Source organism: Anthonomus grandis, chromosome 8 (assembly GCF_022605725.1).
Source record: "Anthonomus grandis grandis chromosome 8, icAntGran1.3, whole genome shotgun sequence".
NCBI lineage: Eukaryota > Metazoa > Arthropoda > Insecta > Coleoptera > Curculionidae > Anthonomus > Anthonomus grandis.
In genome coordinates this window covers 5,178,498-5,198,538 of record NC_065553.1, presented here as the reverse complement: position 1 = coordinate 5,198,538, position 20,041 = coordinate 5,178,498, and the positions used below count along the sequence as shown (strand labels likewise).

The window sequence follows — 20,041 nt, the reverse complement described above, 5'->3', positions numbered from 1 at the left end:
AAAAATGTAAACAAAAATCCAACATAAAAATTATTATTCAGCTATATATATGTAATATGTAACTTTATAATATATTATTTAATATATTATAATATTATAACTTTCGATTACTTTATGAACTAATAAAAAAATAGTTTTACCCCGAAAAATATTTTAAAACTGCTAAATAGCCAAAAAAATCTTATTCTAAATATACACAAATAAATAAAATTACATACCAACTATAATATAACATTTGTGTGGTTCATGTCCTGCGACGGATACAAAATCTCCATTACATCTCCTTCTTCCATCTTCCAATAAACAGGTGGCGTTTAATCGCTCGTCCTTAATGTCACTGCTTTCAGGTTTTACTAAAATGTTTTTCTACACCAACACATTGTTTCTTCTTTCACTAACACGGACTTACAAACACAAACCACTATGTAATAGCGTTGATTGAATATTTGGGAAGATACGCAACCTTATGGGCTAAAACGTGACCGCAAATATGCGTGAAAAATAGATGGCGATTCTCTCCAGTATGCGCGAAAATAATTTCGTCCGTCGCTTCTCATTAGTAATCGGCCGATCATCCGAGTCGTGTGGGAGAGTTTTTGCACAGGTTCGTGTTTGCCGTATTGCAATTTGGTAGTTGTTAAAAATTTTTCTTGGATATCATAATCACAAATAGATAGATATATGTAAATGTGTTTAGTTTGTGAGACGATGGCTTCTTTAGGCAAAATTAATCAGTGTGCGTATATTAATTAAGACTTTGATTTATAACAACCTAATATAAGAATCTCAAAATCTTATTAGAAAATCTTTAAAAAAATCTAATTATAAACCTCACAGAAAATTATTTATTTTATCTACAAAAATCAATCCGAACTCTTAAAAATACTGTCTCTTCATGTCTATGAGAGCCATTTTCTCTTTTTCTTTTTTTTACTTTAAGAAAATTTTAAATCAATATATTATGTTTATGGTCTTTAGTGTTTTAAGTATTTTCAATAATTGTTTTCATGATGAAATTCATTCATGAAAAAGATAAAAATAAAGCCTAAAAAGCCTTTAAAGTTATTGAGAAACTGGTTATAGTACGAATGGTAGCTTTCCTAATTAAAAAAAATAACATATTAAATGAATGTCGAGTAATGTTTTCATTCCTGGAGAGATTATATTTGAGCTTGAAGAAGGTCACTTTGCTGCAGCGGTATTCTGCGACTTCTCTAAACACTTTGACTGTGTCAACCATGGAATATTGCTCGGTAAGCTTTCTAGATATGGGTTTAGGGGAGTTGCTCTAGAATGGTTAAAATTTTGTTTTGTTAGACAGAAAAAAGTTTGTTTGGCCAAATGGCAGTTTGTCTGAACTTTGTGTAGTAAGCAGGGTTCGTTTCTCGGTCCTATTTTATTTCTATTGTATATAAATGACCTGGGGTCGCTCCAGATAAGAGGATTCTTCACTATTTTTGCAGATCACACCACTATCTTATGGACAATAATAAAAGCACATTAACCTAGAACAATTTCTAAAGATTTATTAATGATTAAACAGTGGTTTGATGCTAATTTGATGTCTTTAAACATAGATAAGACTAAATTGTTAAGTTTTTATGCTCAGAGCAGTTCATGATTCACAACAAAGAATTGGAAGTGAATAATTTTAACAGATTTCTTGGAATTGTTATCGATCATAAACCTAAGTTTTATGGAGATATGTCAGGAGGCAAAAACTGGCTAGACGATGTTATGCTGTTAAAATGGTTTTAAATGAACTGAGATTGATATTTTTTTTGTCGAAAGTTGGAACTTACTTTCATACAAAAATACCTACAGTATGGAATAACATTTTGGAGTTGCATTAGTAAACGGCTTTTTGACTCGATGTTTGTTTTTAAAAAAGAAGCCATTAAATATATGTGTCATAAATCTCCATAGGACATGCAGACCCCTATTTAAAGATACTTTCCTTATGTTGCTTGTTTATTGTTGAGTCTGCTTGACTAATATACAAAAAATATAAATTGTATCTTCAAAATAATGGCTCCTTAAAACATTATAATATCAGAAAAAAATACAATATTCCAATGCCCATCCCGAAAAGTGAACTAAGAATTCTCTTATTTACTTGAGCATAAAAATTTTTAATCATTTTCCAAATGTCATAAAAGTCTCCTCGCTTTAAAAAGTCCTTAACGAAACTTCTTAAAAGCAAATATTTTTATAGCATTAGAATTTTTTGAAGATAGTTAGGAATAGGCCAATAGTATATAATTAGTTTTTAGTAAAGATGTAAAGGTTAGAATTTGTGATGTTACTCTAAAAAAATTTTAAGTCGTCTTGCTTTGAAATTGAAAATACATTTTGTGTTTATACTAGTATGTTGAACCCACTATTGTGTATTGTTTTTAAATTATGTGTTAGTAATATGTCGATTAATGTGCCTATTTTATATCATAAAAGTACCATGTCAACAAGTAGGTACCATGTATTTATGAATAAAGTATGTTTTGAATTTTTTGAAATTCGAAATTGTATTTAAAAGAGAGAGAGGTATATAATATTTAATAGGGATGATTCCAACTACTAGCTAGAAATTACCTCGTTGATAAAGTAATTAAAAGGGTTATTCAAAACTGCAAGTGGCCAACATGGCGTCGACAAGAAGAAACAAAGTTGATTATGACTCTCTAAAGAAGGAACGTCGTATTTAAAAGTTAAAGATGTTAACTTGTAAATGAGAGAAAGTGTTTACAACAATGTATAAATGATTTTATTTTATATTTTCAAATAACGCCAGAAAAAAATAAAAAAACCATTTTGCCAAATTTCACCTTTTTCCTGAATATTAGGAAGTATTTGGCATTTTTCCAATTTTTAGATTGCATTTATTCAATCATTGCATTTATATTGCGCAACTTTCGCCTAATTAAACCATTTACTGCTCATCCTTATTTTGGACATCCTGTATAATCGCGATGAGACCCTTCATACTGTTAAACAAAATATTTGTTTTTTTTTCTTATTAACTTTTTCTAGTTTTAAGAATTAGTAATTAAGTGTTTGCCTGTATTGCAAATTAAAATGTGGCCTATTTTCTATATTTTATAGTGTTGTTACACCCTTATTCAAAACCTTTTAAATTTTGCGATTTTATTTTTATATTAATTTCAGTTAAAGGAATCTATTTTTCAATATTTTTGTCCAAAAAAAGTGTACTTCACAGATCTCACTACCCTACACAGTTTTTGAGATATTGGCTGGTTTCACAAACCCGTATTGTCAAAAATCACATTACGGGCTACTTTTTGCAATAAATTATTCACTCTAAAAAACTATAGTATCGTATATAGATATTAAATCTTTAATTATTTAATTTACTCTTTATATTTACGTGAAACCTACCTATATCATCACCTTTATTTAATATTTTTGATAATTTTTTAATTAATAAATAAAAGCTTATTGAAATTTTCTTTTGTTTTTATTTATTTATTTTTGTCTCAAAAAAGGATTTTGGTAAGTAATTTATTATTTGTTAATAAAATTTAAGTTGTAAGAGATAGCACCTTCCAATACATTACTTGACCACCACATTTATCTAGTTATTTATGCGAGATCACAGCGCATTTAAATATCGGCAATAACAAAATAAATAAAAGCGCTGTTATCATCATCGCCCTTGTCTTAAAAAAATAACAAAACGGCCGGGCGCCCAAAGATTCCCGCGTCGTTAAACTGCAAATGGTCAATATAGCGCCGACAAAGAAAAACAAAGTTGATGATGGCTCTTTAAAGACAGAACGTCGTATTTTAAATTTAAAGGTGTCATCGTATAGGCGAGAAAAAGTGGTCACAATAATTTATTCATTTAATAAATACTTTTGTCATATATTTTGAAATAACGCCGGAAAAAAAATAAAATGATTTTGCCAAATTTCAGTTTTTTGCAAAATTTAGGAAGTATTTAGATTTTATTATAAAAGGACACTATATTGCTCAACTTTCCTCTAATTGACCACCTCTATTGACGTCCTGTATAACCGTGATGCGGGGTCTTTAAACAAAATGTTTTTTTTTGTTACTAGGTATCTTTTTATAGTTTTAAGTATAGTTGTAACAACTGGTAATTGAGAATTTTCCTGTGTCGCTTAAAACTTAAAATGTGGCCTATTTTCTATTTCTATTAACATCCTCACTCACAACCCCTTACTTTACAGATCTCACTAGGCTGCACAATTTTTCAGATTTTGAATCACATGACAAAATGGGTTACTTTTTACAAAAAATTATTGATCAACAAGTTATATTACCATCGGTATTAAGTCTTATGAATTATTGAAATTATTCTTTATAATATTTACGTGAAACCTACTTATATCTTAAAATTTGTTCCACATATTTTTTGTATATTAGTTTTTAGTTAATTAAGTGCAACGGGCTTTTTATTTAAAAGCTTGACCCTCTTGAACACAAAATGAAGGAAACATAATGTTTGTTGGAATTATAACTTGTATTAAATTTTTTTGGTAATTTTGTAAAAATAGCTTTTTATATATATTTTTGTATTAATTTTTGTCTCAAAAACATATTTTGGTAAGTAATTATTTGTTTATAAAATTTAACTTTTAAGAAATTTCAATATGCCTCCACCCTTAAGTATATCACTTATCACTTGACCACTACATAAATGACACTGTGTTGTATGTTCAAAAAAAAATAATAAAAACATAGTTGGCAGCATCATCCCATATCTTAAAAAAATATCCAACACGGCCGCGTAACCGCAGATTCCATCGTCGTTGAAAACCTGACTCAAAGAAGCCAAAAGCCAGGTCCACGCAGCTAAAATAAATCGTTCCTAGATTTGACGCTTTGCGGCAGCACCACACGGTGCACGAAACTGAACGGCAATCCGATAGTCGACCGGGTACACTTTTTAACACAGGATTGCGTATCTTCCCAAATATTCAATCAACGGTAATAGTCTTACTTAGAGATCACCAACTGGAGCTTTCAGCATAAGACTTCTTGACAAGTCTCTTTTCATGTTTCTGCAGTAAGCCTTCCTAATTTTTAGTAACACCAAGGTTACAACAGCCACAGTGATTATATACAGCAGAATACGGATATCCATAGAGACATTTATAGCTTGTTCTTCCACTATAAAATTGGAGTTTACAACACCTGTGTCCGTAACTTCAGCATGCTTGGTGTTAGTAGTACCCATATTGACTCACAATGTGTGTTATATTAGCACACTTACTGTACTGTATTGTACTGTACATTAGCACACTTTACAGCAACTAGCTCCCATACTTTTACCACGGTTGTACTATAAACATTTTTCTTTTTGCACTATGTACATATAGAACAATTACCACTCTTACTGAAAAATGCACTAAAAAATGGTGTTTGGCACTGGCAGGGTCGCCATGTGAAGGTTCGATTTAGGAATTATAAATAAGAATGCCAAATGCGCTTACACCATTGTATATTACTCTCTTCGATAATATCTGGTATATTAGTAGTTATTTTAAAAATAGTGTTCTACATAATTGTCGTGCATACGTATGCAATAGTATTGCATAAATATTTAACAATAATAATAATTCATTGTATAACAAATTAATATACAGTATGATATTTGAAAATAAATAACATATATCACTATTATATTATTGTACCACAATTACATGCAAAAGAATTAGTGCCCACATAAATAAGGTCTTTTTTTTAAATATTACAAAAGAAAAATATATTCTATGATTTTAATAAAACATCTAGAGAATGAATGGTATTCTACTTAAGATAGCAGTCAATCTTGCATTTGGAATTTTACAAAATCCATACAGCCAAAATATATTTTAAACCAATTTCACCGCAATCGGGTATCTTTAAATTTACAAAAAAATCACTGAAAAACTATTTAACGATTTTTATAATTTTATTATTATTTTGGTGTTGTTTTTTTCGCCCGGTAACTTTGTCCTCGTTAATTGTACAGCTTTACATCCGAGAGGCAAATTAATCAAATCGAAGTTTCCTACTATGCGACCAAGGGGAATAATTCTCAAAAATTGATTGCCTACTCCTGAACATTGGCCTCTCCAACTTCTTTCCAGGTCTTTCTGTCCTGTGCTATCTCTAACCAGTTTCTACCCGCAGTTTTATTATTTGTCTCGATTTCCATCTTGTTAGTCCTGATGTCCATCTACCCGTGTCACTATTTGTCCAACGCCATTTAAATTTAACCATTCTTGCACATCTGTCACCTTCGTTCTTCCTCTTTCTTTATTTGTTATTTTGTTTCTTAGAGTGAGGCCCGCCATCGCTATTTCTATGGCTTTCTAACATACTGAGTTTTTTGGTGCATCTTTATTTTTTTTTAAGTATGTATCTCGTCCTGCCAAATGCAGCCCACGTTAGTGCAATTCTTCTTTTAATTTCTACTGTCTAATTTTCCTTTCCTATTCTGATCTGATTCAAATTTACGCTGATGATACCCGAGATATATAAAGCCTTTTTCATAAATCAGATTCATAATGTCAAAAATGAAATAGAAAACGATCTTAGTAACTTACTCACTGCGTCAAATAATCATCTGCTTAAGTGGAATCCCACTAAAAGCTTTGCGATATTATTCTGCCTTGAAAATAACCGCAAACAACCCACTGTTGAGAAATAAAAATATTGCTTTTAAAAATTCTGTTAGAAACTTATATAGGGCTTATTTTGGATTATTAATTGAAATTTAAACAATATGCAAGTCTGTGTTTCAGAAGAGCATTTTCTAAACTTCAGCACAGGCACAACTCAGCTTCAACTTAGGCACAGCGATATTCACTTACTTCAAAAACAAAAGCTCTTTTATGTGAGACTCTTATATTGTCAAATTTTAATTTTGCGGATGTAGTTTATAGTTCCTTCCTGGACTCTGTAGCTGTAGAAAGAATTCAAAGGATGCAAAAATCTTGTTTATGTCTGATATTTGGAATATGACGAAGATGTGTCCTATAAATTAAGAGAATTGGGATGAGGAAGAGGCGCCTTTTGTACTCTCTCTGCTTATTTTATAAATTTGATTTTTCGGCTCAAATAAATCAATGAATGCCTGGTAAGTGAAGTAGTGGGTATGGCGAGGAGAAAGTCATTCAACTAACGGGTAAGATGTGGGATTTTTCGAGGATACTTAACACACTTATGAACCAGCGCCGATGTTAAGAGTCTCTGAAATAAACATAGGTCTACATGAAGCTCTTAAGTCAGAGGAACAGAGATACCTAACTGCCCTCTTTTATAATAAAAACATTTTATTCAATAGAACATCTTTCCTAAACTTATGTTTAACAACCATGAGAGCAAAGCAGCCAGAGGAAAACTTGGATGCTAGATACAAAATATGATCCTTAAATTTCAATTGACCATCAATGGTAATACTCAAGAACCTGAAACTCTCTTTATTCCATAGAGGTGTCTGCTCATCAAATATATGATTCCTCACTTCCCACTTAAAACCCATAACGTGAGATTTTTTAGCACAACCAACAGGTATATATCCTCAATAACAAATGAACTAAACGCAATCATTTGAAACTGTTATGTTCCATTTGTCTCAATTTAACAAAGATCTTTGATTTTTCTGTTTGCCCTGAAGAAGTAACTAATATAGGCCGAAACGTTGGCAATTAAAGGAAAAAAAAAGAATTTCCTTGACCAACTAAACCCTTAAAAACTAAAAAAAATTAAACTAAAAACAATGCACAAAATCAAACATCTGTTTGAGGCACATCATTCTCTAATCATTTCAAAATCCTGAACGTTCAGATTTCTAATGCGTGTAGATTCTCCGTATGATGCCAAGAAACTGTCGTATCATCTGTGAATAAAACCAACTGGCCCCAAAGTTGCAGAGAGTTTAAGTCATTGATGTAAAATAGGACCAAAATACTGATCCTTGTGGGGACACCAGATTTAAGTGTTCTCTCTCCATCGAGACAGAGATCCACCCAATGCAACTCTCTGAGTGCGATGAATCAGATAAGACCTGAGCAACTGCAAAGCAACACCTCTAAACCCGTATCTATCAAGCTTATAGACAACAATATCTCATGATCACAAAACACTGCAACCGTCGTCATCTCAGCATTCCAAGATGCATAAACATCATCCGAGAACCGAAAGAACCTTTGGGTTTTTGGAATCCAAACTATTTAGTGGCTAAAATCTTATTCTGAGACAAAAAAAGTCAGAATTCTGGTCTTCGTCATTATAATTCAGTTACCAAATGCTGTCTTTTGTCATTAGGCACTTACTTGTAGACTTTTTTCATAGCTTTGAAAAAAGAAGAAACTCTGCTGATTGATTTTTATGTAAACTTTTAATTGATAAAATTGATTCACCTGAGTTATTTATCATCTAGAAATTCTGATACTTTTTACCTATCTAGACATAAAACTAATATTTGGAAATTATCCCCAATGCGCAGATAGTAATTTAATAGACAGTTATTGTAGGTAACTATTATTATTGATAATGTATTCATTTGTTTTTATTTAGAATGTAGTTTGTGTAGTGTTGTTTTTTTTTGCCTAGTCAATAATTGAATTTTTTTTTGTGGAGTGGTGTAAATAAAATAAAATATAATAAAATCATCAATAATAAATCAATCCTATATATGGACAAAAAGTACCCTACAGAAGACACTTTTCACTTTATTTTATAATAATAATAATAATAATAATAATAATCCTTTATTTAGCACCTGGCTAGTACATAATACTATAACAAACATTTAATATACTTGTGTGTAATATAATAAATTCCTTAAAATTAAATTATAATTGATTCTTTAAGAAATTAAACACCTTTCTATTAAACATTTTCAGTGATGTTGCTTCTTTAATCTCTACTGGTAGGTTATTAAACATTCGAATTCCCTCAAAAAACAGTGATTTTTGTAAAGCAGTGGTTTTAACATGTTGAATATTATAGTTCTGCTTTGACCGAATGTTGTATTGATAGAAATTTTCTCTTTTTTCCAAAAACGTTGATAAATAGTTTGGTAAAAGACCATGTTCGATTTTAAAAATTAATGTTAAATTTGCCTTTTTAATATTTTTTTCTACCGATAACCAATTTAATGTAGAAAGCATATATTCAATTGGTGTATATTTACTACAGTTCAAAATAACCCTCATAGCTTTATTTAGTTGTAATTGAAGCCTATTTATGTTTTCTTGTGTACAGGATATGAGTAAAGCAGAACAATAATTAAAATGAGGCAATATAATAGTGTTAAATATTAACTTTTTAGACCATAATGACAGAGAACTTGAAATACGAGATAAGAATGAAATTTTTTTACCTAATTTTCTACAAACATAATCTATGTGCAATGAAAAATTCAACTGTGGATCAATAATTATTCCTAAGTATTTAATTTCCGAAACAAAATCTACTTGATCTCCGTTTATATTTACTGTACAGCCTGATTCATAAAATTTATTACAATTTGTCTTTGACCCCAACACAATACACTTTGTTTTCCTTATATTTAATTTTAATTTATTTTTGCACAACCAATCATACAAAATATGCATCTCAGAGTTCATTATTCTGGTAATATTTTTGAAGTTCCTACCTACCACGCATACTACAGTATCATCCGCAAACAAGTTAATAAATGAATTTCGCAGAACTGTGTTTATATCATTTACGTAAATTATAAATAATAAGGGCCCAAGAACACTGCCCTGTGGCACACCCAGTTTACTTGGAACCTTATTTGAAAATCTATCACCTACTTTAGTTCTCATACACCTGTTACTTAGAAAATCCTTAATCCATTTTAAAACAATACTCTTAACTCCATATAACTTTAATTTCTTAAAGAGGATATCCCGATCTATAGTCTCAAATGCCCGTTTTAAGTCAATAAAAACACTAAGCACAACATTTTCATCGTTTATTTCTTTTCTCCACTTCGCACAAATATACTGTAGGGCCGACTCGCATGAATGGTTATTTCTAAATCCGGATTGTCCAACATAGAGTAAGTTGTTTTCCTCAAAGTAGTACCTAAGTTGCTGACACACAATTGTTTCGATGATCTTATCTACAACAGGGAGTAAATTAATGGGTCGAAATTCTTCTGGGATGGTTGGTTTTGACACTTTAGGGATGGGAATCATAACACTTGTCTTCAGATCATCTGGGACTCTACCAGTTTCTAAAGAGGTATTTATTAGATAGAGTAAAGGATATCCCAACACACAAAACAAGTCTTTAATCAACTTAACACTGAAAAACTCATCACTGGTACTTTTGTTGAATTTTATGCAAGTATTAAATTGCAGACATACTCCCAATTCAACCGCCCTTCTATTTTTACGGTTTGTAGATCTCAATATCTAACTGATAAATTATATTAATAACGAGACAAAAATTAATCTTTGATAATTGTATTTACTGATAAAATGATTATTTATGTACATTATTTTTTAATAAAATTGCCGTAATTATTGTGTAAGTTATTCGCAAGTAACTTCAATTGTTTCCGTTACTACTTTTATTGATTATTTGCTAAAAATAAACAAACTGTTAAAATAACCTTATATTTATTTCTTTTAAACACTATTTGGACAATACTGTCATCACTTGTATCATATACATATTTCGCTCACTCTCCGGCTTCTTCATCAACAAACTGGCCACCAAATCACCAAAAAGTTGTTCGGGCGTTTTCGCCCCTTGTGCATTCGCCGGTCCCTCCATCCTAACTCGTTTTTCCTCCCCGTAACTTTCTGTAGAAACCGCCCTCGATCTTTTGCTGCCATAAGAACTATCAGCCATTTGTTGCACAGTAGTCGATTCCTCTTTAACCATCGCTATAAAATCGTTGGAAGTATCCGTGTAACTGTGGTCATTATCCTCGTCTAAGTTGCAATGTATGTAGCTGTAGCTGTTCGAGCTGCCTGGTAGCTGGGGATACAGCTCGCTCTGTTTTCTTCGGTACTGTATCACCCTGTCTAGGAAGGAGAGATCGTCTAAAAGCTCCCATTTACCTTCGCCTTCGTGAAACTTTGCTTTTTGCCTTATATATTTTTCCCTGAGCGCTTTCCACCTTAACATGCACGAATTCGGGTCTTTATGTAAGACAGCACTGATGTTTCCCCAAAGTTGAGTCTTAGAACCTGTTAAGTAAAAAACGAAATTAGTTATAGTTAGTTATTTATCCATTATTAATCTAGGATACAGTAAAAACAAATGGTACATGAATATTATTTAATGGTGCCAATGAAATAATCTTAACATTAATGAAACGAAATCCGAGGTAATTCTTGAAGCCAAAGTAAAAAAGCAAGCGAGCACCTGCTAAATAATATGTGAATTATCTTAAATAAAGAATCAATTCTTTTAAAATCAGAAGCTAAAAACCTAGACATAATTATCGATGAAACTGTAAAGTTCGAAACGCACATCAACAATAAATTAAAAGGAGTTTACTATCACCTAAAAAACTGTCAACCTTTAAACTTAAAAAATAAATTACCTTCTTAAATTTATAATTATTTGATTCCAGACATGTAGTATACTCCGATTCTAGAACAAGTTTATATAAAAAAATCAGAAATGATAAAACACATGCTGCATGAGTTTCTGTTTATAGGATACTCGAAACTGGGAAACCGGAGTATCTGCATGACTGAATTCCGCTACCACGCACTGCTCATGAAACTAAAATATTTACAATGCCTTTAACTCAGACTCAGAGAATCGAAGTATTAATGTTATTATCCTTGGCTGTGGTGAGAAAATTATGACACACTAGGAAATTCTAATAATCTTCAACAATAAATATCCGAAAAGCGAACTTGTAAGTCTACAATCAGTAGAATTGTGAATAGAAAAGAAAAAAGTGGATTTCCTGGTTTCATTACACCGAAATCCGAACCTTTCAATTATTTAGCTCGCTTTGGATAATACGCTTCATACAGCAACTGTAACAAATAAAAAACTGTTAAAAAAACAATAATTACTAAAAAAGGAAAAATTGCACCCTTATAAAATTGAATTACTTCAAGGTGATCCAGATGGCAGAATCGAGTTTTGCCAGACCACGACAGACGTTTTTTTCATACGAGAAAATTTTTTGTTTGAATGATCAAGTAACTAGGCATAATGTTCAAGCAATGGTGATAGTGCAGTAGGGAAAGTTATTCTCAGAATGATTAAGAGGTGAATGTATGGGCAGGGATTATTTATAACAGAGTAATAGGACTATACTTTATTAAAGGACTTTGACGGAACACCGTTAGCATGACTTTTTAGTAGACGACTTGATTTCATCATTTGAAACACTGTATCCTAATGAAAATAACCCAGATAGGCCAAACCAAGTGTTAGGGTTTTAACATGAATGGATGTTAAAACCATAACCAAGCATAATAATAATAACATGGATGGATGAGGCGCCTCGCCAATAGGCTGCGATAGTCAGAACGTTCCTAGCTAATGTTCTTCTAAACTGGTATATAGGCAGACGTGCATCAATAGAGTGGCTACCTAGGTCTTTGGGGTTTTATCAACAATCAAGTGTAGGCTACACACGCTTGACACCTTTAAAGGTTACATTTGTAATGTAATATGGAATATTTCTCCAGGCACAGTTGCTAATGTATAGCAAGAATTCATCGATCGTCTGAGGTGCTGTAGAGCTGTTAATGACGGCCACTTCTAGCATTTGATAAAATAAATGTTAAGAATGTGGAGGTAATTTATTAATTAATGTTGCAATCGTCGGTAATGATTATTATTTAAACGTAATTAATTATAAGGCATTATTCATAGAACATGTAAAGAATTTACCGGAGAATCTGAAAATGCAGGAATATACAGGAGTTTCTATTTAAATAAAACAATTTTTTTGTCAACTTTTGTGCCACCCTGTATATTTACAATTGATGTCAAAATATGAGCGATTCAAAAGTAAAATCGCCGTGATTGAATTTTTTTTCCAAAAAAAAAATCCCCTTTTATTGAATTAATCTGTTATTAAATCACAATCCTGTATTAAAATTAAATTTGAAAAAAATAAATGGCTTAGGAATAGTTAATTTAATTTAATTTATTTGGGTGTTATTATCACCCAAGGTAAAAGGCTAGGAATAAACTGACGATGGTTATTTCTTATATTTAATAATTTTAATTATATTATAATTAGGTACTTTAAATGTGTAAATAAGTAGATTGGACAGACCATTTTAAAAAAAACCACTGTCATGGGTGAGCACAAAAGTTGATAGAATTAAGTAAATTATTATAAAAAGTAACTCGTAATACATAATAAATAAATATAATGACTTACCTCTGTTGGGATATATGTTTGAATTCCTGTCCCAAATGGCGTTCGCTTTTTTCACCATCCGAATTAATTGTCGGTCAAACTCTAAAGGATCATTTTCTGAGTTAAGTGATTGTTCGTCTTCGCTAAAATCTCCGTTGGTAAAAGAGGTGGGGCCGGTGGAACTCCTAGTGACAATGTGAGGATCGAGGAACTTAAGGTCCTCCAGGAGCTCCCACCGACAATATTGGTTCTGTTGGGCTTTGTCGCGTTCCCGCAGGTATTTTTCTCGTAGGGATTTGAACGTGTCTTTGCAGGTATTTACTAGAATAGAGTTTTTTTTAATTGCACTAAATTAACTGATGTATTGTTTAATGATCCGACTTAACATTTTTGTTATTCAAGTCGATTATTTTACGATAAGATTACCCCATTCCATAGAGCGAAACACTCCCCTTTCAATGAAATATCCCAAATAAGCCTTTATTTTTGCCAAAATCAATATGGTAGCAGTGTCTCATAATATTTTTTATTAAATGACTTAATAGTAGGACATCTCGAAGGTTGGCGAAAATCAAGACGAAAAGTCTTATTAAATCTAAGTCAGTTAAACTTAGGACCTTTCTGACGATTATAATCGGAAAGCAAAATGGAATTACAATAATTTTTTTTTCAAATCACACATACATATTTGCTAATCAGGTCAAAACATGTATTATATCCCTTAGTAACTAACAATTTTTTTAAATGATTTTTAAATTTAATATTCGAGTTAAGTTTTGCAACTTCTCACTTGCTCTGAATGTGGAATGGGTAACCAAAGGGTGTATGTAGGTAAAACGAGTTCCAAACGAACTGCCTCCTAAAATTTCCTGCTTGTGCTTTTTGAAGATCATAGTTATTGTTTTAAGCATATATAAGCAACAAAGGATCAAGCTTCTATTTTGCACAAAAAGATGCCGACAAGATACACGACACCTCACTCCACAAAGGGCTTTAATCTACTTTTTTGGAGAATAAATACTGCATTAAAGAGATAGTGGGCACATGATCCCCAGAAACAAATCCCATAGCGAAGATGTGAGTCCACAAAGGGATGATAAGCATTTTTGCAGTGTAAACATCTAAATTGTTAGAATTTATTTTAAGAGCATATCAACCTGATGACACCCCAAAAACCTTTAACACTGTGGAGTTCAAATCGGCTCCTTATTGATAGTGACAAAAATCATTAAAAAAACATCATTTTAATCCTATCCCCTTCTCATTTTCAGATTGTGATAAAGATATATAAATGAGAATTCGATTTTTCCACCTATTTTCTATATCAACATTTTATTTTATAAATAGAGTCTGGATCTTCTGGAATTAGTGTACCCAAACTTAATACGCTAAAATAAGGGAATAAGGAACGAAAACTTGTGGGCAATCCGCAATAACATTTATCGCGTGCATCGTGCATTGTTTAAGTATATGTTATTTTCATAATTAATGCGTAAATTTTGATGTATTATTTGAGATTCAAGTTTAAAGAGTATGGTGGTGAACTTTTTGGCGGCATTTTTCCTCAAGGTAAGTAGTACCAATGCTTTAAACTAAGAGGAATGCTTAATCAGCTTTAATAAGACTGTCATAATTTTTTTTCTGTATTTTCGGCTTCCTTGCATGGGCATAATATTCTGTAACTTGAACAGGCAGCGGCCGCGGCCGTCATCAAGTATCTATATTATACGGCCGCCTTGACTTTGGAAGTTAATAAGGTGCTATTTACAACAATGCATAAGAGTCAAATTGATGTTTTTTTTTATATTACAACGGTACAAGACTGACTTTGATAGCATTCTAAATTCTAATATAGTCAGTTATTATTGTAGGATTATAATTTAGAAAATCAAAAAATTTTATATTAAGGTCAGGGGCTTACTAAGGGATATTTTTTGCGCTTGTGCGGCTTGTGCTGCTTTGGAGTGTCTTGGACCAACTTGGACCTTCATTTGGCTTTACATCAACCTCTACCAATGTTCCACAAGAAAATAACAGAGCACAACTCCTTTACTTAGAACTTCTAGAAACTATTCCCGAAGACAGTAGTGTAAATAATGTGTTAAAAAATGTTTTGGGAAAAAAATATCCTACCGATATTGCATATTATTCAAAAAACTATGGCATAGGTCAGCCCCCAAGTTTCATTAAAAAATTTCTTATTAAATACGGATCTTGTAAACCAACTGAATCTTTTCCTCGAAATGACGGGGGTAGGTGTTTTTCGGCAACTTATTATTTCTCGAAATTAAAAAGTGGGTTGGAAGTGCCTAGGCAGTGGTTGTGCTATTCCTTGGAACAAAACGTTTGTTACTGTGAACCTTGTTGGTTATTTGGTGATAGATCAAAACCATATTTCAAAATTAACTGGGTACAAGGAATATCCAATTGGGGCATGTTAAGAAAAATTAATAAGCATGAAAATGCCAATTTTCATATCGAATCATGTGTTATCTATGATGCCTGGAAGGCAAATAAATGTATAGATTCTCAGATGGAAGACATTCTCCGAAAGAAAGCCAATTTTTGGAGGCAAGTTTTACGACGAATTATAGATGTCACATTAACTCTGGCAATACGCAATCTCCCATTTAGAAAACACCGGGTTTCAAAACATGAAGTTGAAGGGACTCAACTTCATGTTTTGTCCCTTCAACTGAAGGGACCAAACATGAATGACAAAACAAACATGGGCAAGTTTTCTACAACAATTACTAGAGAAACCAAGTGGATCAATTAGATATTTAAGTCCTACGGTACAGAATGAGCTTATCAATCTAGTGGCGGGACAACTAGAAACTGAGTTATTTATTGAAATCAGAGATGCTCCTTTTTTTCAATTATTCTGGACACAACACAAGACATTACCAAAATTGACCAACTTATTCTAATATTTCGCATTGTTAAAATTATCAAGGACGAAAACAGTCAAATGCCAAATGATATTCAGATTAAGGAGATTTTTACAGGATTTTTTGCTGTTACTGATCATACTGCCACAGGATTATTACAGTTTGTGAACGATGTGTTTACGAAGAAAAATATCGAGATTTTCAAATGTCGTGGTCAGGGGTATGATGGCGTTAGTGTCATGAGTGGATGCTACAATGGTTTGCAAGCGAAAATAATTGATATGGAAAAAAATGCTCACTATGTGCATTGCGCAGCCCATAATTTAAATTTGGTTATCAATGATGCTGTTAACGGAGTATCCGAAGTTTCTAATTTCTTCGATCATGTGGGTGCTTTGTATGTATTTTTTTCAAGCAGTGTAAAAAGGTGGGACTTGTTAAAACAGTCTCCTGTTAGAAGCATCACATTAAAAAAACTAGCTCCTACTCGTTGGGCTTCGAGGTACGATGCTTTGGTTGCCTTAAGGGCTAATTACAAAGAAGTTTTGCATGCTTTGACAGATATAATTTTAAGAGGTAAACCGAGTGAAAGAAGCGAAGCAGCAGGTCTAAAAAAATATCGAAAAATTTGATTTTATTTTACTTATTGTGCTATTTTCGAAAATATTGCAGTCTAAATATTGCCTCACAATACTTACAATCCAAAGATTGTGATATGATGGAGGCTACAGCTTATTTAGAAAGTGCCTATACAGAATTGATAAACTGTAGAGAAAATTTTGATGAACTTAAAAGTGAAGCAATAATTTTAGCAGATAGCTGGGGCGTAAACACTGAGTTTTTAGAAAAACGAGCAAAAAAAGTTAAAAAGTATTTTGATGAACTTCTGAGTGATTATAGGTTGTCCGATGCCGAAAAGAAGTTTAAAATCTCAGTATATAATGCTACTCTAGATATTGTAATCAACCAGTTAAAAAATCGATTATCAGGTTTTCACATTGTTTCTTCAAAATTTAACTTTCTATTCCCAAAATTTCTTATTGAGTGAAGTGATGATGAACTTAGGAAAAGGGCGGTATTGTTATTTGAACAATATAATGATGATTTACAATATGAAATTGGGGTCGAAACACAACTTTAGGTCTACTTTTCGAACTGAAATTGTTAAATGTAGTAATGTGAAAGATATCGCCAAACTTTTCATATGTGATCATCATACTGCCACGGCTAGTTTTAAAAATTTATATGCAGCGTTTTTATTATTTTTAACAATTCCAGTGACTACTGCTTCTGCAGAGAGATCTTTTTCGAAATTAAAAATAATAAAAAATTATTATAATTAAGTACTATGTCGCAATCGAGACTTAGTAACTTGGCTCTTTTGAGCATCGAAAATGAAAGAGCTCAAGGTTTGAATCTTGAGTTTTTAATAGATCTCTTTGCAGAAAGCAAATGTCGAAAAAAAGAGTTTTCATAATGGGTAGACGGCAGAAAGGTTTATATTAATATAATATTTTGTTAAAAAATTATCGAGTTTTTATTTTTTTTGTCCCCCTCCCCCTCTTCAGAAATGGCATGAGCGCGACTGGGCTCTGATGCCCGGCGCCACTAAACGAAGCTACGCCACTGAGTGTATTTTTTTCTAATGTGTCTAATTATGCCCGAAAAACTCATTTAATAATTTTATTCCCATTCTCTTTTACTTTTCAGATCGAGATAAAGATGTATAAATGGGAATTCGATATTTCCTTCTATTTTCTATATGATCGTTTCATTTTCTAAATAGCGTTTTGATCGACTGGAAATAGTGTTTATCTTTCGTAATGTGTCTAATCATACTCGAAAAGCATCATTTTATTTCCATTCTCGCCATCTTCCTCAACAGTATTCTGTGATCCACACAGTGAAAAGCCTTGGATATGTCACAGAACACTGCTGCGGCAATTTCACTGAAATTAAGTGTGCTGTAAAGAAATTGAAGAAGATCAAAAATAGTATCGTCGGTGCTCTTGGCCTCTTGAAACCCAATCTGTTAAATATCTCCAAAAAAGATATAACAATCTTAGATATGGTAGGGAGGAGAGTTATTAGTCAAAAATTAGAAGAACTGCCGCAGTCTCCCCTTTTATGAACCGAAACAATAATTGCTTGTTTAAGGAAATCGGGAAATGTATTTGAAGTGAAAGATTCATTTAATGAATCCACAAATACCTGAGTGCGAAAGTATCCTTAAAAAACATGATCACAACCTGCCGATGTTTTATTTTTAATTTTTCTCATAACATTTTTGACCTCCAAAATATTAGTAGGATTAAATAAAAATGTCTCCTCCACATTTACATGTCTCATATAATCCTAAGCTATATATCTACTGAAAACATTCTTGGTTAGTTCAGAACCAATGTTACCGTAGTAAGAGTTCAGTGTGTCTACATTGGAATCTTGATAAACTAGGACTTAGGTAACTCGTTAACAATATGTCATGATTCTTTTGATTTATTTGGTGACTCATCAATTCTTCTACAATAATACAAAGCTTTAGAAAGAGAAATAGTAAATCTTGTAAATCATTCAAATTATTGAAATAGACCAGAAATGAATGAGAGAAATGTCCATATTCCTCCCATATTTTCCCTAAAACTTTTAAGACCCTTCATATACAAATGATCTCACTTAAAAAAGGGTTTTGTTTGCAAACCTTAAAATATGACAAAAATGAAGGCTCTTAATAAAAATTAGGGCGGAAAAGCATTTTTTATATATAAAAAATAGCAAAAAAAATCGGAAAAAAATGTTCATATTTTTTGCATAGGGAGTTATTATAGGGGGTATAATTCAAATTAAAAAAAAAAATCTACATCAAGAAATGACTATGATATGATAAAAGGACGCATACTAAATATCCTAAAAATATTTAAGAAGGTTTTGAAATTATAATGAAAAAAAAAATTTATTCTTAAATTATTTTATTAAAATAATATAAAATTTGACCTGAATTAATACCCTGTCGCGCAAAAGTTTAGGACATAAGTTAATTTGAATTTTTCTTTTTGAAAATAAATTCGAGGATTAGTCTCTTATTCTGAAACACCCTGTAAATGTTTACATATGTAGGTTTTTCAATTCATTTCTCTATAGTGTTTTTTTTTTAATATACCTAATGCTTTTGTAATGCTTATGAATTTTAATAAAATAAAAAAACCCGGTAAATCCTAACATTATAATATCATGAAATTTAGAATAAAACACGATCTTCTTTTCTACCTGAAATGGCCATTCGGTCGGCGATTTCAGCCCATGCCTTCTCCTTCGCCTGTTTGATCCGAAACAGCGGGCAACTGCGATCCCAGATTTGCGGCGTTTCACGCACAACCTCCACCAATCTCCGTTGAAACGTGTGATTCGTATCCTCGCCTTCCATTTTTTTTTTTAATGTTATTATTAATTTTATCACTAATTAGAACAAATATAATTACTGCCTAAAAAAATTAACATTACAAAAGTGTACTCTCGCCTGAAAACTGAACTAAATATCGATTCGGACGTTCGTGGTGCGGGTCCCGACGAACAGAACTGATTAAATTTAATTGAATTTTGTGGAAAATGGCCTTCGCTGTGTTCGTATCTCTCTTGCTCACGTTCCGGGTGATGTCGTCTTCTTTATTTAGTTGTTTGGCTTCGGTAATTACGTAGAGAATTAATTGGAAACGAACGTACTCGACGCTAATTACGGCAAATTGCTTTTGGATTATTCGTTTAATAAAGTAATTAAGCGGATATACCTACCTAACTGGCGACGGCCGATAAGGAAATG

The 20,041-nt window shown here is 32.0% G+C and overlaps 2 protein-coding genes across 2 annotated transcripts in view; one reads left to right on the top strand and one right to left on the bottom strand.

Moving 5' to 3' along the window:
- Positions 1 to 20,041, top strand: part of LOC126739340 (DNA polymerase alpha subunit B) — a 40,137-nt gene that overhangs the window by 14,071 nt on the left and 6,025 nt on the right. The gene's annotated exons all lie outside the window — the stretch shown is intronic.
- On the bottom strand, positions 10,591 to 19,959 carry LOC126739346 (uncharacterized). The gene is made up of 3 exons (XM_050444993.1): positions 19,492 to 19,959; positions 13,358 to 13,657; positions 10,591 to 11,183 (listed from the first exon to the last, which is right to left on the bottom strand). Exons 1-3 carry the CDS (start codon positions 19,646 to 19,648, stop codon positions 10,624 to 10,626), a joined length of 1,017 nt encoding a protein of 338 aa, XP_050300950.1. The 5' UTR covers positions 19,649 to 19,959; the 3' UTR covers positions 10,591 to 10,623.